The 24,398-nt window shown below is 57.1% G+C and overlaps 1 protein-coding gene across 1 annotated transcript in view; it reads right to left on the bottom strand.

Annotated features, from left to right (window-relative positions):
• Positions 1–24,398, bottom strand: part of LOC133361644 (coiled-coil domain-containing protein 162-like) — a 197,096-nt gene that overhangs the window by 16,003 nt on the left and 156,695 nt on the right. The window contains exons 28-31 of the mRNA XM_061580629.1: positions 14,536–14,688; positions 13,627–13,836; positions 12,554–12,662; positions 11,475–11,540 (exon numbers count right to left, since the gene is read on the bottom strand). Of these exons, the coding sequence (XP_061436613.1) occupies positions 11,475–11,540; positions 12,554–12,662; positions 13,627–13,836; positions 14,536–14,688 (538 nt within the window). The remainder of the gene's footprint in view (positions 1–11,474; positions 11,541–12,553; positions 12,663–13,626; positions 13,837–14,535; positions 14,689–24,398) is intronic.

The following is a 24,398-nucleotide window of genomic DNA, read 5'->3' as shown; positions in this document are numbered from 1 at the left end:
CCGGCCGTACCTGTATGGAAGGAAATTCCTCGTGCGCACTGACCACGCGGCCTTGCAATATTCGTTGAAATTGGACCAACCATCGGGCCAATTGGCTTGGTAGTTGGAATCGTTACAGGAATTTTCCTTCGATATCACGTACCGCATGGGTACTTGCCATGCCAACGCGGACGCTCTCTCCAGGTTGCCACCCACTCCTCCCTGCGCCTGTCTGACGGGTACGCACCGCTGTGCAGCGCTGCCTACCTCGCCCTGTCCGGTTATGGGGGCAATGTCGAACGATGAAGGCCAGGATGTACCCGTTGGCGCCGACGATACACTGCGTTTGCCGCACTCGGTGTGGTTACGCGAGCAGGAGGCCGATGCCTCTCTGGCTCTGCTGTGGAAACTAATCAGGAAACCGAGAGCTCATTTGGCAGGATGGAAATGGCAGATGTTCCGGGGCCAGGCGGGACTATTTATGTGTACTGATGGATTGTATGACCGTTCACGCCTGGTCGTGCCCACGACCTGCTCCGCGATCTGCACGCTGACAAATTGATGCACCTCGGCGTGCAGAAAACGTTGGCCGCGATGCAGCAGGATTTCTTTTGGCCCGACATGACGGCAGATGTCACTGACTTTGTCCGGTCATGCCATGATTGTGCGAAGAGGAAACCGCCTCGGCAACATTATGTTCCGCCACTACGTTCGATTGAGGTATCCCGTATCAATGAACTAGTTGCTCTGGACATCCTGGGCCCGTTCCCTCCATCAGCTAGGGGAAACAAATACCTTTTGGTCGGGGTTTTTCTCGATGGCCTATGGCCTGGCATCTGCCTGACCAAACGGCCGCATCCATCACCGAGGCTTTCTTGAATGGTTATGTCATGGATAAAGGAGCACCCGAAGGGCTCCTCACGGATCAGGGACGTAACTTCTCCAAATTGCTCAAGGATGTATGCACTGCGCTGGGCACAAAGAAAATCCCCACTTCCCCTTACCATCCGCAAACGGATGGCATGGTGGAACGGTTTAACCGCACCCTTTCAGCCATGCTTTGTCACACGGTAAGTGAAAAAGAAACCGATTGGGACTTGCACATACCGGGCGTCCTGGCGGTATACCGCATGGTTCTGCACACGTCCACAGGATATTCGCCATTTTTCCTTATGTATGGCCGTGAGAATGTACCCCCGATTGATGTGCAACTAGGTATCGCGGGTAAACAACCATCCCCTTCCTTGCCTGATCACGTACGGGACTCGCTTAAATGGGTTACAGAGGCGCGAGAGGCCGCCAGATGTGAGACGGCCCGTACGCAGACAAGGAACGAGAGGTATGCGCATCGATCGCGAACTGACATGCCCTGGTTGGTGGGCGATCTGGCATGGCTCCATTGCCCTCAGGTGCCAGTGGGCACGTCCCCTAAACTGCACAGGCCTTGGCAGGGGCCTGTGAGGCTGGTGGACATTCGGAACCCCCAGAGTGTTCGCATCCAGTACGGCCAACGTCGTTGGTATGTCCATTCGTCGCGACTCAAACCCTACGTTGACCCGCGTGCTGGCCCCTCATCTCCACTTGTTGACCTGCCGGGGTCTGGTGTGCCGAATGTGCCACTTGCCTCGCCCGTTGATCCCCAGCGGGGCTGTGTTGTACCCCCCACAGATGAACAGGTTTTGAGGGACAACGAGACCCTGGACGTCCCTCCTCCAACGGGACCTATCCCAGATACGACCGAAACTGAACATTCTTCTTCTTCTTCTCCACGGCAACCACCTCCTCCAGATCGGGCGGCGAGGCGACCATGCGCGAAAAATGAAGAGGGTCCTGCGTCGCGTACGCGGTCAAAATCTCTTCCGTTTCGTTAGTAATGATTGCCTTGCGGTCTGTTACCCTGTTGTTACTGCGCTACAGGGGCGCCCTAATGTATGTCTGTTGTTTAATGTTTTGAATTCCTCGGCGCGTAGATTCCTACTCCCCCCCTTACCTTGTTAATGAGTCTTAGACGCCCTAATAATGATCTAAATTGCATTCGGCTTGTCACCCTTTTCCCAGCCGAGATGGATGACTTTTTACACCGGGGGGAGTGGGGGGTGATGTAATATGAGGATATATCCGGCTCACTGACGTATCACAAATCGTCATGGTGATTGGCTCTGCCGGTCCTGGTTTACAGCCAATGGGGGGAAGCCTGGGGGCATGGCCCTGACGTGATGGAAAGGTGACAGTTATAAGGATTGGTTCTGCTGGCTTTGGCCTCAGCCAATGGGGAGATGAGTCAGGGGCGTGGTCCTGGGAGCTGACGAGGGAGCCTGGAAGATTCGATGCAGGCTAACGAGGATTGGCGGAAACGTACCACGTCACCCGGGTATTAAATAGGGGTGGAGACGAACGACACGTGGTCAGAACGGGAACGAACAGAGGAAGGGGACCACGCTGGAGCGGGGCTCCGAGTTGCCACGTGGCAGTGCGTCTCTCTCTGTTTATCTGTCCATCTCACGCTGCCTATCAGCAGCGTGAAGTAACTGTAACATAAGTTGAATAAAAGACGGATTCCAGAAGTCGTCTCAACGAGCTTTATTACACATGTGAAGTAAAGCACGTGCTTTTTATTTAGCGTGTTAAAATTCACACCCGGCACGTGCCAACGCTTCTTAGTGCTCGCATGCTTCTCTTTGTGTCATTGATCACACAGCGGCCCAATGTCCTCCGCGTGTGACTCGTGTGTCACATTGTAGCTAGGCAGACATAGCTACGCATGTGGCAGCCTGTAATCCAGCAGTCATGGCTACGCATGTGGCAGCCTGTAATCCAGCAGTCGTGGCTACGCATGTGGCAGCCTGTAATCCAGCAGTTGTGGCTATGCACGTGGCAGCCTGTAATCCCATGGGTGTCAAGGTGTCAAGCGGGCTCGCCAGGAGAAGGCAGTACAGAAAGATCTGGACTCCACCTGTTCCGTCAGCAGGGAATAGAGTGTTTCCACCTCGCACACGCGTGGGTTTTGTCCACGTACTCCGGCTTCCTCGCAAATGTAAACACTCATTAGTTGGCCGAAAACACCTTCATAAATAGAGGACCGCAGAGCTTGGGCAATTGTTGGCACCGGCTTACCGCATTGCTACTGCCTTCCTGGTTGTCTGTGATTCCTCTTCGCAAGTACGAAAGTGAGCGATTACTCTGCGACAGAGGCGCGTTACAAGTTGAACATTATTATTCAGTGTTCCTGAGCTGCAGATTCTCGGTGGGTGGGGAATGCGTGGTTGTAAAAGAACTTCACTGCTCCAGAGTTTGCTTGTGTAATAAAAGACTCCGTCAGGCACTGCTGGTCTCCGTTGGTCTTTTATTTAGGTTCTTTCTCCGCACCCCGCTGGTCTCCTCCGCAGACCAGTGTCGTCTCGCACGCGCCCCGCACACGCTCCCTCGTCAGCTTCTCCACTCTTCCTCACACCCCGCTGGTCCTGATAAGGGACCAGCGTCTCCTCTCGCGTGCCGCGCACGCTCCTCCGTTAGCTCCTCCACTCCCGCACTCCGCTGGCCGACGGCGTGCTGAGGTCCTTCGGCCACGTGGCCGATGGCGCGGATCTCCTCTCACCACCCAACGTGGCTCAGCCTCTTAACTTCTCCAACTGTGCCGATCTCTTCTGGGCTCCAACTTATATCCTCTCCTCCCACGTGACCCTGACTCCTCCCCTTCCGGATCGTCAGATCCGGCCTTCCCATACTGCCCTGCTGGCTCCGCCCCCATTCACCTCGCCTCCCATTGGAGCCGAGGTGAACGGTGGCCCCTTCCACACGCCCCGCAGACCAGGCTCCGCCCCCCAATACCCCGGGCCGTGTGATTGGGCCAGAGCCCAGCAACAACCCCATTTACGCTCGCATAACACTTGTTAAAATAAATGCTGATGGCTAATATTGGTCTGGAGACCCTGTAAGTTGATGGGCTAAAAAGACAGAGTGCCCTCGCCCTTAACGGCTGCCATCCAAGCAGCAACTGGGGCACTGGTATACAGGAGGTCATGGGTTCGATCCCAACCCTGACACCTGTATATTTGGAGTTTGCGTGTCTCTCTCCCTGTGGTCGCGTGGATTTTTCTCCGGGTCCTCCGGTTTTACCCTCCGCAGTTAAAATGAATAAGCGTTTAGAGTATTTGGCTGCTATAAATTCCAACATGATAAGTCACTTCGTTGAGCTGTCATTTATGGCCAGGTAGCTTCTAAAAAGAGCGATATAGCTCAGTGGGCCTTACCTGGTAAACTGTTTACCTGGCTTGACTCTGCTGACGAGGCCCTGAAAGTTGAAACCGGTCGAGAGCTTGCATGTGAAGTACCGGTGAAGACACTTGACGCCGAGGTGGAGGCACACGGATATTTATTCAACACAGCTCGTATGTGACATACAGCACTGGAGGGGGTATCGGCCCCCTCACCCGACTAGCTAAGGATACACTTCCTAGCTAAGTCCTAGCCTGCCTCACAGTCCTCCACTACTGGGCTAGGGGAGGCTACTTGGCCCGACACTGGTAAGTCGGGCCGGTACCCGGAGTCCCAGACCAGCTCTTAGAAGAGCACCGGCTCTGGCTTTCGGGACCACGCCGCTGGCTCAGTCCTGTTCGGCCCTGATAAGGACATCGAACGAGGGGAGTCCAGGGCTCTATCTAAGACGTCTTCAGTCTTCTTAGTTAACTATAACATAACTCCCTCGAGCCCCTATAACGTCCCCTTTTATACCCAACCCTCCTTGAGGGGTGGGGCCCCGGGGGATCATAACGCCAAACCAGCCCCCCCCAGGGTGTCTGGCTCGGACGTCGCAGAGGGCATCTCCCTGTGCACACACGTAGCCCCGCCCACTGTGTTTCTTTCCCATAGACTGCCATACATAACGGGCCCTCACTTTAACACCCCTACATCACCCCCCCCCCGCATAGCTTGCAGCCGTCCCGGCTGCCAACATACAAAATGACAATAAAAATGAATTTTTACCGTAACCGCGCGTGTGCCTCACTAATTTTCAACAATAACAAGAACGGCAACAAGAACACAAAAAAATGCAACAGCAAGAAGAGAAAACAACCCGACGCACCCCCCCATGAATAAATACGAATTCCGTAAGAAAACAAGCTATATACAATTTGCAGGGAAGCCACCATACACACAACACCCGGTGAGCACAACGTATGTAAATTCAATGGGCAGGGAACACACCCCTCCACACAACACACAATGAACACAACATATATACACATCTTGCGGTCTCACAACAGTCTGCGCATTTTTGCGCGTGTCCTTGCGGCGGGCCCCTCACACGGGGAAACCCCGGGTGGCGGACCGTCAGGTGGTAATCGTCCGTCCCGGAGTGAGACCTCCTCTGATGCCGCGTGACCGTTGGTATCCCCAGAAGGGGTGGTCGGGCGTGAGCCCGTCAGTCTCGATGCACCTGGAGGTGGCACGGCCGGCAAGGCATTAGGTGAGCGCGGCGGAGACGGACCTAGTGAGTCGGTCGACCCCCCACACGTCTGGCCACGCATGTGTGAAGTGGGTTTGTGTACCGCGACGAAGGGTTTCAACCGAGAGGGGTGCACGAACCATCGCCGCTTCCCCCATCGAATGCGCACGCACTGTGGTCGCAAGACCTCGACCACTTCCACAGGGCCCCGCCACGGCCGCGCCAGCTTAGGGGAGGTAGCCAGGGGCACTTGGGGACAGTGCAACCATGCCTTGTCCCCCGGCTTCCACTGTATCACATGCGCCCGACCCAGCCTGAGGCGCTCATTCGCCTTTTGACGGAGGTCCGAGTTCAACCTCGCAGCATCCCGCGCCTCTGTTAATTTAGCCAGATTAAATTTGACGTGGTCAGCCAATTTAGTTTTTCCTTGCGGGTCGGGGATCTGCAGCTGGGCGCGAACAGGCGGGTCGGGTTCGCGACCGTACATGAGGTAAAAGGGGGAAAATCCCGTAGCTGCATGGGGTGCCATCCGGTATGCCGCCAAGACCCCCTGAATATGCAGGTCCCAATCAGTCTGTGAATCTGAGACCTGCTGTGCCATCATTGACGAAATGGTGCGATGCAGGCGCTCGACCATTCCGTCAGTCTGCGGGTGATACGGGGAGGTCCGAATTTTCTTTGTGCCTAAGAGGTCACAGACTTGTTTAAGTAATTTACTGGAAAAATTTTTGCCCTGGTCGGTCAGCAGCCGCTCCGGAGCACCTTTGTCCAGGACGTATCCCACGATGGCTGCTGCCGACTGGTTGGCAAGGGGCCAGGCCATGGGCCAGCGCGTAAAATACTCGACCCCTGTCAACAAATACTTATTGCCCCTGGGGGTGGCGGGAAATGGGCCCAAGATGTCCAGCGCGACAAGCTCATTTATTCTGGACACCTTGATCGATTGTAAAGGCGGGTTAGACTCCCGTGCCGGCGGTTTCCGTTGCGCACACCGCGGGCATGAACTCAATAGATCCCCAACATCCCTTGTCATACCAGGCCAGAAAAAATCCAGTTGTATCAGTGCAAGGGTCTTTAGGGTCCCCAGGTGTAACAGGCGCTCATGCGCGGCCCACACCACCTTGCCTCGCAACTCAGAAGGGACGACCAGCCGATGTCGCTGTGATTTGCCGTCCCAATGCATGAGCAGACCCTGCACCATTTCCCATGCACCTGAATCACCTTTCACCCGCCCAGCACCCCCGACGCGACGACGCCACCCTAGGAGGGAGGTATCCTCCATTTGGAGGCGCCCCCACTCAGTGACGGGCAACCCCAACAGGGAATCTCTTCCCTGTTGTTCGATCGAATTATCAGGCAGTGGTTTGTCGTCGTCGGTGGCTGCCAGGATCGGAACCGATGCGTCCCCTGAAGGTCTGCAACGTCCCGACCCCAGGAGGCATGCACATTCCGAGGTGGTTGGCATGCGTGACAGAGCGTCCGCGTTGGTATGGCGAACGCCCTTACGGTAGGTGGTTTCAAAATCAAAGTCCTGGAGAACCTCCAACCATCGAGACAACTGTCCCGATGGTTGTTGAACTCGCAGGGCATACTGTAGTGCCGCATGATCTGTGCGGACGGTGAAATGCCGACCGTACAGATATGGGCGATACTGTTGGATGAAAAAAACAATTGCCAACAGTTCTCTACGGGTGACACAATATCTTTGCTCCGCAGGAGACAACACCCGACTACCGTACGCGACCACCCGTTCAATGCCATCAACCACCTGGGAAAGCACACCCCCAATACCCGTGTTGCTCGCATCGGTGTCGAGCAAAAAGGGCTTCGAAAAATCAGGGTAAATCAAGGGAGGGGCTTTTACCAGGGCGTCCCGAAGGGAGCGGAACGCAGCCTCCTCCTCTTGACCCCAGTGGAACCGAACCCCTTTAGATGTTAAAGCGTGCAGGGGTTTAGCAATTGTCGCAAAATCAGCAACAAACCGTCGATAATACGACGCGAACCCAATGAAACTCCTGACCTCTCCCACCGAGGTGGGAGTCGGCCAGGAGCTGACACACTGCGTTTTGGCGGGATCGGTAGCAATACCTGAGCGTCCCACGATGTGCCCCAAATAACGCACCGAATCACGCAACAAATGGCATTTTTGGGGCTTGAATTTCAAATTAGCAGCCCGCATCTTTAGGAAAACCGCCCGCAACCTCTGGAGATGTTCATCAAAAGTTTTACCAAAGACGATAATGTCATCCAAATAAATGAGGCACGACTCCCATTGCAGTCCAGCCAAAACCAATTCCATTAAACGCTGGAAAGTTGCCGGCGCTGAGTGTAAGCCCATCGGCAACCGGTTGAATTGAAACAAGCCGTGCGGTGTACGGAAAGCAGTTTTAGGCTTTGACTCATCGTCCAGAGGAAGCTGCCAGAATCCCGAAAGTAAATCGAGTGTGGAAAAGAATCGCGCTCCCGCCAAGGCGTCAAGCGATTCATCCATCCGAGGGAGCGGGTATGCGTCGGCAACCGAAATTTTGTTAAGACGCCGGAAGTCAACGCAAAACCGCAACGAACCGTCCTGCTTTTTAACCAGGACGATCGGCGCTCCCCAAGGGCTGGTGGAAGGAGAAATGATGTCTGCGGCCAACATGTCATCAACAGCCGATTTGACATGGTCCTTTTCGGCGGGACTCAACTGAAACGGATTTTGGCGAATTGGCGCGCTGTCACCCGTGTCAATATGGTGACGCAGCAAGTGAGTACAACCCAAATCATATTTATTTCGACTAAAAACGTCGGAAAATTCTCGCAGTAGTGTTTTAAGTTGTTGACGCTCTGAATCGGACAGGTCCGTCGATCCCGCACAAAGCGCCTCGAGCCACCCTTCATCGCTGTCCGAATGCGGTCGCGACGCAGGGACAGTGTTGACGCGATTTACGGCGGGTTCCTCACACGGCACCGGCGTTGCGTGAGCAAGCACGGTCCCCTGTGGGACCACCACCGTCCGCGAGCCCACATTTAGGACCGCGATGAAGGGTTCACCATCCCCTCTCACTATGGTCTGGGCCGGAAGTAAGTCAGGTCCACTAACCCCGGCCCTAGACGGCCCCAACAGTACCCCTTGGGCCCCAGTACCCTTAACGAGGGGCCGCCGAAGTTTCAAGGGTACCAACATTTGCGTCCCCGGAGGGACGCGTACCGTTCTCTCCACGAACGCCGGCACCGTCGCGAACGCCGTCCGAGTCGCAACCGGTGATGGCAGAAACGCCATGCATCTGCCCGACGGAAGCTCTATACAACCCTGGTCGATCAAAATTACAATCGGCATTTTGGCCAGGAAGTCCGTCCCCAGCAGGCACGGAACCGCCAGCGAGGAAGAAACAAAAATCGGCCCAGACAATTTTATTTCCCCGATACAAATTTGGGCACGAATTTGTCCGATGATGCCAAGTGAGCCCCCGTTAGCCGCATAGAATGGTATGTCAACAGGCATCAAGGGACGACTCCGGACAGGGAGAATATTATAAATCAATTCCGAAATAATAGTCGCCGATGCTCCCGTATCGACCAGGATGCGCACTTCAACCCCGTCGATATACCCCACAACGGCCGACGACCCCGACGATGCGGCTACCACACGATCGGCCAGCACGGACCACTGGCCGGGTTCGATATGGGTACCCGGAGTGGTGCGTGATGGTGCGATGGTGCGTGATACCGGCCCCCCTCTCGTTGCGGTGTTTGAGTGCGTGACGGGTGTGTGTGTGGGCCAAACGTGTGGGGTGCCGCGACTCGCCGGTTTTTGATGGTGGAGCTTGGGATGAGGCCCGTCGTCCCGGTGAGGTGTCGTCCCGCGCTGACGAGGAGAGCGGCACCCCGAGGCGACGTGGCCCCGGACGCCGCAGTTAAAACACCGTGGGAGCGGCATCGGAGGTGACGAATGGTCGGAACGGCCCGACCCGTCCTGGCCCGGCCGTGCACTCGTCGCCTGTTGCCGTCGGTGGTCGACGGCGTAGAGTTCCTCCGTCGGAAGGGTGGCTGCAGCCACCGCACGCCCCGCCGACGCCCTGCTGGCTTTTCGTCGGAGCGACAGGAGGTTGGCGTGGAGGAGCCTTGCCGCCTGGAGCGACGTCATCTCTGCATCCTCCTGCGCGACCACAGCGATGTCAAGGTCGTCAGCCAGGAGGAGTATTTTCTCCGTCACCATAGCGTCGATGCCGTCGTCATCCATACGGGGGAAGGCCGACTTGGCCATCGCCAGGAGGCTCGTTCGGTACGCCAGGGGCGACTCCTTTTCACCCCGCTTGCGGTCGTAGAACTCCTGTCTGCATTCCGCCGATGGTCCGTAGACCCCTCCCAGCAGCTGCAGCGCCATCGGTAACGTCGCCCGCCTCTCTTTAGGTGCCGATGTGAGGGCTGCGAGCGCGTCGCTGTCGAGGAGCGCCGGCAGCGCGCAGAGAGCCTCCTCGTCTGTCCACCTCGCCATCTCTTGATGGGCGAGGAATCGCCTGCGGAACCCGGCCCAGTCCCCCTCCGCGCCGACGAACTCTTTCAGCAAGGGCAGCCTCTGATGGAGTGCAGCGGTCGTTGTTGATTCCCGCGGGCGGATGTCACCTCCACTCGGCTGTGCGTCGGTACGAGCGGCCGATGGGATCGCCTGTCGCGGTGGTGATGACGTCGCGGCTTCAGCGACGGCGATGCCGGAGTGGATGTGTAGGCTGGCCACGCCCCGAACAGCTGCAGCGTCGATGGCGGGAGATTCAAACTCGGGCTGCTCCGAAATGGCGGGAAGGCGCCCTGGTCGTTGGCCCGCCTCGCCCCGTGCTGAATCACCGGCCCCCAGCCGCGTGATGGTCTCCAGCGTGGCGGCAGCGGCATATAACAGCTCCGCCAGCCTCCCGTGAGCCAGCCGCAACGCGTCTGACTGTGGTCCTTCTTGACTCAGATGCCCCGGTAAGGAGACATCAGGCCCCGGCTGCACCATGGCTTGTGTAGCCGTCTCGGGCTCGACGATCTCGGCAGTATCTTCCTCTTTCGGTACTTTGGTCCGCGCTGTCTTCCGTGTGTCCATGTTCGAGTTTTACTTCTGACACCAGTTGAAGTACCGGTGAAGACACTTGACGCCGAGGTGGAGGCACACGGATATTTATTCAACACAGCTCGTATGTGACATACAGCACTGGAGGGGGTATCGGCCCCCTCACCCGACTAGCTAAGGATACACTTCCTAGCTAAGTCCTAGCCTGCCTCACAGTCCTCCACTACTGGGCTAGGGGAGGCTACTTGGCCCGACACTGGTAAGTCGGGCCGGTACCCGGAGTCCCAGACCAGCTCTTAGAAGAGCACCGGCTCTGGCTTTCGGGACCACGCCGCTGGCTCAGTCCTGTTCGGCCCTGATAAGGACATCGAACGAGGGGAGTCCAGGGCTCTATCTAAGACGTCTTCAGTCTTCTTAGTTAACTATAACATAACTCCCTCGAGCCCCTATAACGTCCCCTTTTATACCCAACCCTCCTTGAGGGGTGGGGCCCCGGGGGATCATAACGCCAAACCAGCCCCCCCCAGGGTGTCTGGCTCGGACGTCGCAGAGGGCATCTCCCTGTGCACACACGTAGCCCCGCCCACTGTGTTTCTTTCCCATAGACTGCCATACATAACGGGCCCTCACTTTAACACCCCTACACATGTTTAACCCCGAGCATATTTTGTCAGTCAGCCCGAGGTCTGCTATGAGAAACGTGGTTTACTGCAATAAAGGTCATCACAACAATACCGCGACCAGGTTTCAGTAAAAATCGATTCCTGTTGGACGTATGTATATACGTTGAACGTCTTTCGCATCCTACATAGCCAACCGTGCTAATCGGAGATGCGGGGGAACGACAACAAACTAAACAGTTCTAAAATAATGTTGCCCCACCAACACAGATGCCAGTTCCAGGACTGTCCGGGTCACACCCGGACAGGTGGCAGCAACGCTGTTTGTTACCCGCGGTGTGCGCGCATTCTGTGCCACTGTGACGCTTGGAATCGTTTCTCGTGAGGGACCATCACTTACGCCTGCTGCTGCTGCTGCTCCTGCTGTGGCCCTGTAGCTGTGACAATGCAGATCGACTGCGTGAGGCTGCAAAACAAGGCATGGAACCCGCGAAATCTTAGTAGCTAACACAGAGGAGGTGTTATTGTTAAATAAACTGTTTTGGCGTTGAATTTGTTAGCCCGACGGCTCTGAACGACAGCTGGCATGGCATGGTATTTGGCGGCAGTTGTTTCCGCACAAACGTCGACAACGCACAACACAATACCTCCACCACCGTACCGGCACAGCTGGCGTGTGGGATTAGTGCCATAGAAAAGAGTTCTCCACAAGGCGTGGGATCGTGTTATTGTACAGGTTTGGAAAATGGGATGAAACTATGATCACAATTGCACCTATATAATGCACCTCGTGTGTGCATTACTATTATTATTACGAGCATTTGTTTCCAATCCTGCATTAACTTTTTTGTCTAATTAGTTTCTCATCATTGACAAAAAGTGTTCCAAGTGATTCACTGTGGTTCGTGCTTTAAAGTGACCGAGCTTGGTATTGTCCATCAACACTCCAAGCACCAGCAGAGTGGATCACCACGATGACACTCCGGTGTATGTGCATGTGGAGTGCGTGCATGTAACTGTTGGACGCTCCCTGCTCGGTGTGTGCGATGTGTGCACGTGGCGTGTACACGGTGTGCATGGCATGTGGCATGTACACAGTGCGTAGCGTGTACATGGTGCGTGTACACGGTGCGTGGCGAGTACACGGTACGTGGCATGTACACGGTGCGTGGCACGTGGCATGTACACGGTGTGTGGCGTGTACATGGTGCATATACACGGTGCGTGGCGAGTACACGGTGCGTGGCGAGTACACGGTACGTGGCATGTACACGGTGCGTGGCGAGTACACGGTGCGTGGCGAGTACACGGTACGTGGCATGTACACGGTGCGTGGCGTGTACACGGTGCATGGCGTGTACACGGTGCGTTGCGTGTACACGGTGCGTGGCGTGTACACGGTGCGTGGCGTGTACACGGTGCGTGGCGTGTACACGGTGTGCGACATGTCCCCCCGCGGTGCGCGCTGTGGACCAGCACCTGCAGAGAGTGAGAGGGGCTGGGAGCCGTTGAGCTGCCCCTGCAGCTCCTCCACGAGCTGGAACGCATCCAGCTTGAGTCCGCGCTCTTGCTCCAGCCGGCTGCGCATCTGCAGGTGCCACCGAGAGCTCAGCACCGCGACACACTCATCGTACACGTGCAGCACTTTTGGCAACCCACTGCTGGCTAATAACCGTGCCTCCAATTAGAACGGTTGGCTATGTATAGCGCGAAAGAAGTTCAACGTACGCACGTACATGGACATTAGCGATTGGTTTTTGATATAGCGCCCCTCCTATTCGCCGGGGCGTCTCGCAACGCTTTGCATTTCTCACCTCATCTCAACACGTTGGAAAGGGCACCCCCGGTGGCAGCTGTCCCTGTGTGGCCACAAGGCGACTCGGCAACCCAGCTTGAAAAACGGGCATTCCTTCTGACAGCAGGCAGGCAATGATTGCCGCCTCTGCTGTGTAATCCCAACCAAGTACTTTGCGGGTCATTTTCAAATTTGGTAAATTTTGGACCCTGGAATGAGGGCCATTGCCGCACCTCGAGGGCCGTGTGGGACCCTGCTTCCCCACCGTGGTCAGCGCAGGCTGTTGGAGGTGGTGAGGGGGGGGGGGAGTTTACACGACACCTAAACTGTGCATTCCATTCAAACGTCACTCAAGACTGCTAAACCTCATTTACAATTTTGTCCTGGCTTTGACCGCTAATTGCACAGAACGTGTGCCCTGGTGACCCTTAACCTTGTGTTATACAATTGGCATTGTTAATCCAATCGATTTAAACCCATTATCGATGGGTTTTGATGTAGAATTCATGGAAGTTACCCCAGGGCTTGTATTTGGGCATTGGGTAATGGAGGTGAGTGATGTAGGTAATGTGGGTGAGCACCTGTCTGCCCTGTTAGTGATGTAGGTGAGTGACGTCGGTGAGTTATGTAGGTGAGTGACTTAGGTGAGCGATGTAGGTGAGTGACGTAGGTGAGCGACGTCGGTAAGCGACGCAGGTGAGCGACGCAGGTGAGCAACGCGATCTAAACCCAAAAAGTTGATTATGAAGGTGAGCACCTGTCTGCTCTCCACACCCAGCCGCTTGTGCTGGAGCTGGGCCACACGCTCGCTCTTCTGCAGCTCCACCGACAGGGTGCCCAGCTGCCGCTCGTTCTGCGACAGCTGCAAGGAGAACCACGCCGCCGAGCTTGCGTGGGCCTCCTCACGCGCGCGCCACACCTGCCGCTCCTGCTGCTCGCGATGCGACTTTTCCAGCTGCTGCTCGCGCTGCGGATGCGCGGCACGGACACGGCGAGCGGCACGGATGACACGGACACGAACGACCCAGACACGGATGACATGGATGACACAGACGACACGGACACGCAACGTGGGATTTTACTCAACGCTGTCGTCTTACGGAAGGGGCAGCGACTGGCCCAGCATCAGAGTCACACCGATTCAATAAACAAAGCTACATATAGGGGTGGGTGGAGCAATGGCCCAGTGGTAAGCACTAGGCACTCCTATGAACCCAGTCACCTGAGTTTTATTCTTGGCCAATGTATAACATTAAAGCACGTGAGCAACTTCTGGAGCTGCTGCAGCTAGTGGTGGATGTGTGTCCCAAGGATTTAAGGTGGCGGGAGCATGTTGGAGGTGAACATTAGGATGAGACTGCTGCAAAGGGTGGGGAATGCGTGTGTGGGTCGGTGGGTGGGAAATGAGTGTGTGGGTCGGTGGGTGGGGAATGGGTGTGTGGGTCAGTGGGTGGGGAATGGGTGTGTGGGTCAGTGGATGGGGTATGCGTGTGTGGATCAGTGACCATGGGGAGAAGCCCAAGCCAAGAGGAGGGTGATGAGACTGTAAGAGGAGACCTCAAAGGTTGGATGCCAGCTCGGGAACAGGCGTGGGATATGGCAGATGGAAGGAAGCGATGGTGAGATTTGTAGCGGTTGCGACCACTTGATGTGACTGGGGCTGCACCTCGTGCTGGAGCTGTGCACGAGCTTCCTGCCCTTCGGCCTGGGCCCAGGTCAAAGCCTGCTGGAGGGCCTGAGTGCGGGCACGCAGTGACGTCGTCTCGGCGCCGGCCTCGGCCCGCACACATGCTTGCTCCGAGCGTAGACGCGCCAGGGCCTGCACGTAACACGGCCACATGCGTAACACCGACCACACAACCACCGCACAGCTCACACAACACCGCACAACAAAAACAACAACCGCCATTCGCCACTAAGTGATAGTGATGTCACCATGGCACTTGTGCCAGGCTATGTGCACGTTAAGGCTACGTGAAGTGTCGAACGCCCACTGGCAGGAGGTCACGGCACAGATCCAGGTGCCATGGGTCGACTAACTGAGATGACTGGCCTAAGCACCACCTGTGCCCCCTACTGTGCCAACTTGCTGTGTTTTAGCCACTCGGTGTTCTGCTCGTTGTTGTGAGCGTCGCTTCTCTGCCCTTCTTGCTGGAGGGCGACTGCCTCCAACTGCCCAGAAGCGTCCTTCACGAGCCTCCTCCACAGAGACCGATATTGACACCGCTGGTACCAGTTATCCCCAAGTCCACTGAGCTCCACGTCCTCCTGTACCACATAACTCCATCTCTAGCCTGTGCCGCGCCCATTTAGCCCCTTCTATCCGGCCGAACAACAGCTGGTTAGCCATGCGGTGGCTGGCCATTCCGGCTACTTGACCCAGCCAACACAGCCTTGCCTGCCGAAGGAGCTCACCGATAGGACTTTGTCCAGATCTTTCAAGGATGTGTGCTCCTCACACAATCCACGCTGGTTAAACCCAGGATGGAATATAGGCAGGCCAGCCTAAATGTTTCTCACTGGTGAAGATGTTCCATTAGGGGGGTCCACGTTTCACAAGCATAGAGAAGGGAGGGCATGACCGTGGCCAAGAAGACCTGAAGCTTCGTGTGCAGCAAGAGACCAGGTAGCTTCAAAACAGTGTTACGCAGCCGATGAAAAGATAATGCCGCTCGACTGATTCAGAGTGAGACCTCTGCTGTCAAACCAGAGCTGGTAATACTCGCCACTGTCTCCACAACTGCCCCATTACCAATTGGGAGTTGTGGGGGTGGAGTATCTGATGGTATAAAATACCCAGGCAGGTGCTTAGTTTTGGTGGGTATGATGGTAAGCTCTACCTCTTAGTGGCACGCTTTCGGTTCAGCAGCAGCACCTCCAACTACTCCTCTGAATGAGCGGCAATCACCAGATCACCGGTATACATAACATGGTTGACCAATAGAAAGACATCCCTTGAGTGCACCCGGGCATCGATTAGCCTCCCATTGCATCTGGACTAGATAGAAATTCCTCCAGTACAGCCATCAAAGGCTTCACGAACTACGTGGTCAAGGTGAACAGAGAATGACTCCGACTCCCAGCCATGTAGTTTTACCCGGGCCTGCTCACCATCATGAAGGTCCTTAATGATTGTGAGCAGAGAGTCAGGGACTCCGAAAGCACGGAGAACAACCCAGAGCCCAGGCCTACTGATAGTATCATAGGCCTTGACCAGGTCAATAAAGCAGAGATGTAGGTTCTGTGGGAATTCCCTACGCCTCTGCTGTAACAGATGGACAGAAAATATGGCATCTGTGCAGGACCGCCCTTTCCTGAAACCACATTGGCGCTCCGCAAGCCACCCCTCAGCCTGCCTGCCAGGATCTTTCCCGGCACACTGAGGAGGGAGATGCCCCTGTAGTTGTTACAGTCTGTGCGGTCCCCCTTCTTAAAGAGGAGGACCACCAGGGCATCCTTCCAATCCTACGGAACCCACACACCACCAGCCACACAACCACCACACAGCTCACACAGCACCGCACACCACCAGCCACACAACCACCACACAACCACCACACAGCTCACACACCACCAGCCACACAACCACCACACAGTTCACACAGCTCACACAGCACCGATCACACAACCACCACACAGCAGCCAGCCACACAACCACCACACAACCACCACACAGCACCGCACACCACCAGCCACACAACCACTGCACAACCACCACACAGCACCGCACACCACCAGCCACACAACCACCACACAGCTCACACAACCACCAGTCACACAACCACCACACAACCACAACACAGCACCGCACACCACCAGCCACACAACCACCGCACAACCACCACACAGCTCACACAGCGCCGCACACCACCAGCCACACAACCACCACACAGCTCACACAACCACCAGTCACACAACCACCAGACAACCACAACACAGCACCGCACACCACCAGCCACACAACCACCACACAGCTCACACAACCACCACACAGTTCACACAGCACCGCACACCACCAGCCACACAACCACCACACAACCACCACACAGCTCACACAGCACCGCACACCACCAGCCACACAACCACCACACAGGACCGCTCACACAGCACCGCACACCACTAGCCACAACACCAGCCACACAACCACCACACAGGACCGCTCACACAGCACCGCACACCACTAGCCACAACACCAGCCACACAACCACCACACAGTTCACACAGCACCGCACACCACCAGCCACACAACCACCACACAGCTCACACAGCACCGCACACCACCAGCCACACAACCACCACACAGGACCGCTCACACAGCACCGCACACCACTAGCCACACCACCAGCCACACAACCACCACACAGGACCGCTCACACAGCACCGCACACCACTAGCCACAACACCAGCCACACAACCACCACACAGCTCACACAGCTTACACGTCACGAGCCACACAAGCACAGCACTGCCTAGAGCACCGACCACACAACACAAGCACAGCACTGTTCACACAGCACCAGCCACAGAGAAATGAAACCAGCTTTAGACAGTCACACAAGCCAAGTGTAGACGATAGCAGGCGTCTGGCAGCATAGGAGGCACAGCATTGACCATTCAATGGGGTACTTCCCCCCACCCCACAGATGTGTGAATGTGAAGTGAAGCGAAATTGGCTCCAAGCCAGGACTGGCGAGAGGCTTCTTCTTAATGTCCCCCAGCGTGAGCCGAGAGCCCGGAAGCATTCCCTCCCTCGGCCATAATTCCATCCCTGTTTGCGGAGTCCATCTGTTGGCCTCTCTTGCAACAACGATCCGTGCTGCAAGAGTATTCTTGTTTTCTCCTTGGTTTTCTACTCGAAGTGACTCGTGAGTGATGTCAATATTATCTGATGTAGGCCAAACAGTTTCAAGGGCATGCGCATTCATCATCAAAGCATATTTTGTTGGCATGTTTTGCCACAAGTATGCGTGGTTAATGCATACTTGATGCCTTGTGACAGACGTAATTTGTAACACCTGTAGTTATGCCAGAAAGGGTAAAACACTTTATATGTTATCCCTTTAATATTGATCGAATGCTGGCAAAAAAGGGTCCAAACCGTGCGTTGACTGACTAGTTTAAAGGAATGCTTCCAAACACGGCGCACGCTCTCGTAATGTTCGACCCGAGCACAGTTTGATGTGGCGAGAAGTCAAGAGCTGCGGAGGATGCCGTGAGGAGGGCCCGTTCAGACTTCGAGCGCGGCCGCTCGGAGCGAATGGGCACGGAGGGAACGAGCTCGAAGGGAACAAGCTCGGAGGGAACGAGCTCGGAGGGAACGCACTCGACGTGCTGCTCGGTTACCCCACTGCTGGGGAGGTGGAGTTGGGGAGGTGGGGTTTGGGGGGAGACAAAAAAAATTAACAGAAAAACCATGCAGTGTTTATCGTAGAGCGATACAACAATGGGGCGAATTGGAGGAGAGTTCACCCCAAGCAAGTGTGAGCCACCCCCATGGATGGCGTCGCGAACTCCCCTCCAGCGACTCCCCCCCCCCCCACCAAAGACAAAGATCCCCTATGTCGCCTTAAAAGACCATCGGGGCAAGTGCTGCTCGTGAGTAGCACCGATGTTGACCAACACGGCACACGAGGGGGGTGCGTGGCCAGCACCAGGTACTCATTTACATCGCGCACTGCACAAGGTACGCATTTCAGGCCGAGTCGACCTAGGGGTGTCCAAGAACTGTTTGAATATTCGCTGTCACTGTTATTTGTCGTGGTTGGGCATCGAACTCGAGTTGCTGGGTTTGATGGGCAGTGCGCTAACCACTGCATCGCCTCTCCTCCCACACCACCGGCGTCAAACCGGAGTTCGCAACTGCATCGATTAAACAATTTATGGCCCCGAATTCAGTGTTGGCAGAAAGGCAAAATCTCCCCAAATATGGGGCGAATGCAGTCCAAATGTGTGCAAAGTCTGCCGCATCGGCACAATTTTAACCGAAACTGTCTGTGGGGAGCGATTTTCTGCGACTCGCGAGTGAGACCGCGTGGCTCGCGAGTGAGACCGTGTGGCTCGCGAGTGAGACCACGTGGCTCACGAGTGAGACCGTGTGGCTCGCGAGTCAGACCACGTGGCTCACGAGTGAGACCGTGTGGCTCGCGAGTGAGACCACGTGGCTCGCGAGTGAGACCGTGTGGCTCGCGAGTGAGACCGTGTGGCTCGCGAGTGAGACCGTGTGGCTCGCGAGTCAGACCGTGTGGCTCACAAGTCAGACCACGTGGCTCACGAGTGAGACCGTGTGGCTCACGAGTGAGACCGTGTGGCTCGCGAGTCAGACCGTGTGGCTCGCGAGCCAGACCACGTGGATCACGAGTGAGACCATGTGGCTCACGAGTCAGACCACGTGGATCACGAGTGAGACCATGTGGCTCGCGAGTGAGACCGTGTGGCTCGCGAGTGAGACCACGTGGCTCGCGAGTCAGACCGTGTGGCTCACAAGTCAGACCACGTGGCTCACGAGTGAGACCGTGTGGCTCGCGAGTCAGACCGCGTGGATCACGAGTGAGACCATGTGGCTCGCGAGTGAGACCACGTGGCTCGCGAGTGAGACCGTGTGGCTCGCGAGTGAGACCGTGTGGCTCGCGAGTCAGACCGTGTGGCTCACAAGTCAGACCACGTGGCTCACGAGTGAGACCGTGTGGCTCGCGAGTGAGACCACGTGGCTCGCGAGTGAGACCACGTGGCTCACGAGTGAGACCGTGTGGCTCACGAGTGAGACCGTGTGGCTCACGAGTGAGACCACGTGGCTCGCGAGTGAGACCGTGTGGCTCGCGAGTCAGACCATGTGGCTCGCGAGTGAGACCACGTGGCTCGCGAGTGAGACCGTGTGGCTCGCGAGTGAGACCACGTGGCTCACGAGTGAGACCGTGTGGCTCACGAGTGAGACCACGTGGCTCGCGAGTGAGACCGTGTGGCTCGCGAGTCAGACCACGTGGCTCACGAGTGAGACCGTGTGGCTCGCGAGTGAGACCACGTGGCTCGCGAGTGAGACCGTGTGGCTCGCGAGTGAGACCGTGTGGCTCGCGAGTGAGACCGTGTGGCTCGCGAGTCAGACCGTGTGGCTCACAAGTCAGACCACGTGGCTCACGAGTGAGACCGTGTGGCTCACGAGTGAGACCGTGTGGCTCGCGAGTCAGACCGTGTGGCTCGCGAGTCAGACCGCGTGGATCACGAGTGAGACCATGTGGCTCGCGAGTGAGACCGTGTGGCTCGCGAGTGAGACCACGTGGCTCGCGAGTCAGACCGTGTGGCTCACAAGTCAGACCACGTGGCTCACGAGTGAGACCGTGTGGCTCGCGAGTCAGACCGCGTGGATCACGAGTGAGACCATGTGGCTCGCGAGTGAGACCACGTGGCTCGCGAGTGAGACCGTGTGGCTCGCGAGTGAGACCGTGTGGCTCGCGAGTCAGACCGTGTGGCTCACAAGTCAGACCACGTGGCTCACGAGTGAGACCGTGTGGCTCGCGAGTGAGACCACGTGGCTCGCGAGTGAGACCACGTGGCTCACGAGTGAGACCGTGTGGCTCACGAGTGAGACCGTGTGGCTCACGAGTGAGACCACGTGGCTCGCGAGTGAGACCGTGTGGCTCGCGAGTCAGACCATGTGGCTCGCGAGTGAGACCACGTGGCTCGCGAGTGAGACCGTGTGGCTCGCGAGTGAGACCGTGTGGCTCGCGAGTCAGACCGTGTGGCTCACAAGTCAGACCACGTGGCTCACGAGTGAGACCGTGTGGCTCGCGAGTGAGACCACGTGGCTCGCGAGTGAGACCACGTGGCTCACGAGTGAGACCGTGTGGCTCGCGAGTCAGACCGCGTGGATCACGAGTGAGACCATGTGGCTCGCGAGTGAGACCACGTGGCTCGCGAGTGAGACCGTGTGGCTCGCGAGTGAGACCGTGTGGCTCGCGAGTCAGACCGTGTGGCTCACAAGTCAGACCACGTGGCTCACGAGTGAGACCGTGTGGCTCGCGAGTGAGACCACGTGGCTCGCGAGTGAGACCACGTGGCTCACGAGTGAGACCGTGTGGCTCACGAGTGAGACCGTGTGGCTCACGAGTGAGACCACGTGGCTCGCGAGTGAGACCGTGTGGCTCGCGAGTCAGACCATGTGGCTCGCGAGTGAGACCACGTGGCTCGCGAGTGAGACCGTGTGGCTCGCGAGTGAGACCACGTGGCTCACGAGTGAGACCGTGTGGCTCACGAGTGAGACCACGTGGCTCGCGAGTGAGACCGTGTGGCTCGCGAGTCAGACCATGTGGCTCGCGAGTGAGACCACGTGGCTCGCGAGTGAGACCGTGTGGCTCGCGAGTGAGACCGTGTGGCTCGCGAGTGAGACCACGTGGCTCGCGAGTGAGACCGTGTGGCTCGCAAGTCAGACCACGTGGCTCACGAGTGAGACCACGTGGCTCGCGAGTGAGACCGTGTGGCTCGCGAGTGAGACCACGTGGCTCGCGAGTGAGACCACGTGGCTCACGAGTGAGACCGTGTGGCTCACGAGTGAGACCGTGTGGCTCACGAGTGAGACCACGTGGCTCGCGAGTGAGACCGTGTGGCTCGCGAGTCAGACCATGTGGCTCGCGAGTGAGACCACGTGGCTCGCGAGTGAGACCGTGTGGCTCGCGAGTGAGACCACGTGGCTCACGAGTGAGACCGTGTGGCTCACGAGTGAGACCACGTGGCTCGCGAGTGAGACCGTGTGGCTCGCGAGTCAGACCATGTGGCTCGCGAGTGAGACCACGTGGCTCGCGAGTGAGACCGTGTGGCTCGCGAGTGAGACCGTGTGGCTCGCGAGTCAGACCGTGTGGCTCACAAGTCAGACCACGTGGCTCACGAGTGAGACCGTGTGGCTCGCGAGTGAGACCACGTGGCTCGCGAGTGAGACCACGTGGCTCACGAGTGAGACCGTGTGGCTCACGAGTGAGACCGTGTGGCTCACGAGTGAGACCACGTGGCTCGCGAGTGAGACCGTGTGGCTCGCGAGTCAGACCATGTGGCTCGCGAGTGAGACCACGTGGCTCGCGAGTGAGACCGTGTGGCTCGCGAGTGAGACCACGTGGCTCACGAGTGAGACCGTGTGGCTCACGAGTGAGACCACGTGGCTCGCGAGTGAGACCGTGTGGCTCGCGAGTCAGACCATGTGGCTCGCGAGTGAGACCACGTGGCTCGCGAGTGAGACCGTGTGGCTCGCGAGTGAGACCGTGTGGCTCGCGAGTGAGACCACGTGGCTCGCGAGTGAGACCGTGTGGCTCGCAAGTCAGACCACGTGGCTCACGAGTGAGACCACGTGGCTCGCGAGTGAGACCGTGTGGCTCGCGAGTGAGACCACGTGGCTCGCGAGTGAGACCACGTGGCTCACGAGTGAGACCGTGTGGCTCACGAGTGAGACCGTGTGGCTCACGAGTGAGACCACGTGGCTCGCGAGTGAGACCGTGTGGCTCGCGAGTCAGACCATGTGGCTCGCGAGTGAGACCACGTGGCTCGCGAGTGAGACCGTGTGGCTCGCGAGTGAGACCACGTGGCTCACGAGTGAGACCGTGTGGCTCACGAGTGAGACCACGTGGCTCGCGAGTGAGACCGTGTGGCTCGCGAGTCAGACCATGTGGCTCGCGAGTGAGACCACGTGGCTCGCGAGTGAGACCGTGTGGCTCGCGAGTGAGACCACGTGGCTCACGAGTGAGACCGTGTGGCTCACGAGTGAGACCACGTGGCTCGCGAGTGAGACCGTGTGGCTCGCGAGTCAGACCATGTGGCTCGCGAGTGAGACCACGTGGCTCGCGAGTGAGACCGTGTGGCTCGCGAGTGAGACCGTGTGGCTCGCGAGTGAGACCACGTGGCTCGCGAGTGAGACCGTGTGGCTCGCAAGTCAGACCACGTGGCTCACGAGTGAGACCACGTGGCTCGCGAGTGAGACCGTGTGGCTCGCGAGTGAGACCACGTGGCTCGCGAGTGAGACCACGTGGCTCACGAGTGAGCCGCGTGGCTTGCTGGTCGTGCGATGTGCTCTGAAACATTCACAGCTCTTTGGTTTTCGTTTTTATTAACAAGACAGTTGCTGAGCACAAGAGGTCGTCAAAGGACCAGAACGCCGAGTGGGATGATGAGTAATGTTTAGCGAGCACACGGAGCCGCTGTGGTGAGAGAAGTGAGAGAAGTGCGAGCGTGTGGCGAAATTCACCAGTGAGTGTGTGTGACTGCGGTGGAGGTAAGAGCTGTGTGTGGATGAGTGAGGGAGTGTGGCTGGAGGCGGAGGAGAGTAGGAGGGTAGCGGTTAGCACGCTGCGTTACACACCCGGCGACTCGAGTTTGATTCCAGCTCACGGCCAACATCGGTGACAATTTTCTGAACCGGTCCTGGGCCTCCCCTAGGTAGACTCGGCGTCAAATGAGTACCTAGTGTAGTGTGTAAACATCGCCACTAGGGAGACAAAGGCTGCCGGGCGTGGCGTTGGCCACCCACCCCCTTCGCGTGCTGTGCCAGCCTTCATAGGCGGTCGCGAACAGCACTTGCCCCAGCAATCTGTTCATGCTTTATGGGTGATTTTTGTCTTTGACTTTGGTAAGAGCTGTGTGTGGATGAGTGAGGGAGTATGGCTGGGTAGGAGCAGGGGGGGGGGGATAAGAAAGGACGTTCACCTGCTTTGGGAAAGAAAGGGCGAGAGCAGTGCTGTGTGCAGGACGGACCGTGGCTGCTGGCCCCAGAGCCAAAAGTTCGGTAGTGCTTGGGGCATTCAGTGAGAGCAGTGTCCCATACATGGCGAATGCAAGTGGACTGTGTGATCGCGCGCCTATGAGACAATGTTACTATGTTGCCATCTCAGGTGGTTCCGACAAGTTACATATTTGGTCTTAGTCCATGGACTTTGGCCTGTACTCCTGGTCACACGGCTCACGATGAGCCAGCGCCAGTAATTGCCCAAGCTTTGCGGTCCTCTGTATATGAAGGTGTTATCAGCCAATTAATAAGTGGTTTACATGCGAGAAGAAAAAGGAGCACCTGGAGAAAACCCAAGCATGCAAGGGGCCAACGCTCTATTCCATACAGACAGAACAGGTGGAGTCCAAATTTTTCCTCTACTGCCTTCTCCTGGCGAACCAGGGTACAGACACCTCGCCAACGCCCATGGGGCAATGTATCTACGTTGAACTTCTTTCACATCGTATGTAGCCAAACCGCGCTCATCGCAGTGCATGGGGAAGGGAGTTTCGCAACATCTGCGTGTGATCTAGCAACCCTCGCCGCCGCTGTCTCCATCGTGCCGGATCACAGGCAGTTACATTTCAGCAGCATAGACACCGTGGACCCGCAGCCGCGCTCACGACTCCCACGCGCCGAGCTGCACTCAGAGACGGCTGCGCTGCTCGTGGGAGGCACTGTGCGGCTCAAGCCTGAGCTGCAAAACCGGTGACCCGAGTTCGATTCCCGCTCACGGCCAACACCAGTGACGATTATCTGGGCCTCCCCTAGGTCGAATTAGCCTAAAATAA

Source organism: Lethenteron reissneri, chromosome 8 (assembly GCF_015708825.2).
Source record: "Lethenteron reissneri isolate LAM-NWPU_2019-01 chromosome 8, ASM1570882v1, whole genome shotgun sequence".
NCBI lineage: Eukaryota > Metazoa > Chordata > Hyperoartia > Petromyzontiformes > Petromyzontidae > Lethenteron > Lethenteron reissneri.
Note: the sequence above shows the minus strand (reverse complement) of the source record. Positions and strands in the feature narration are given on the sequence as shown.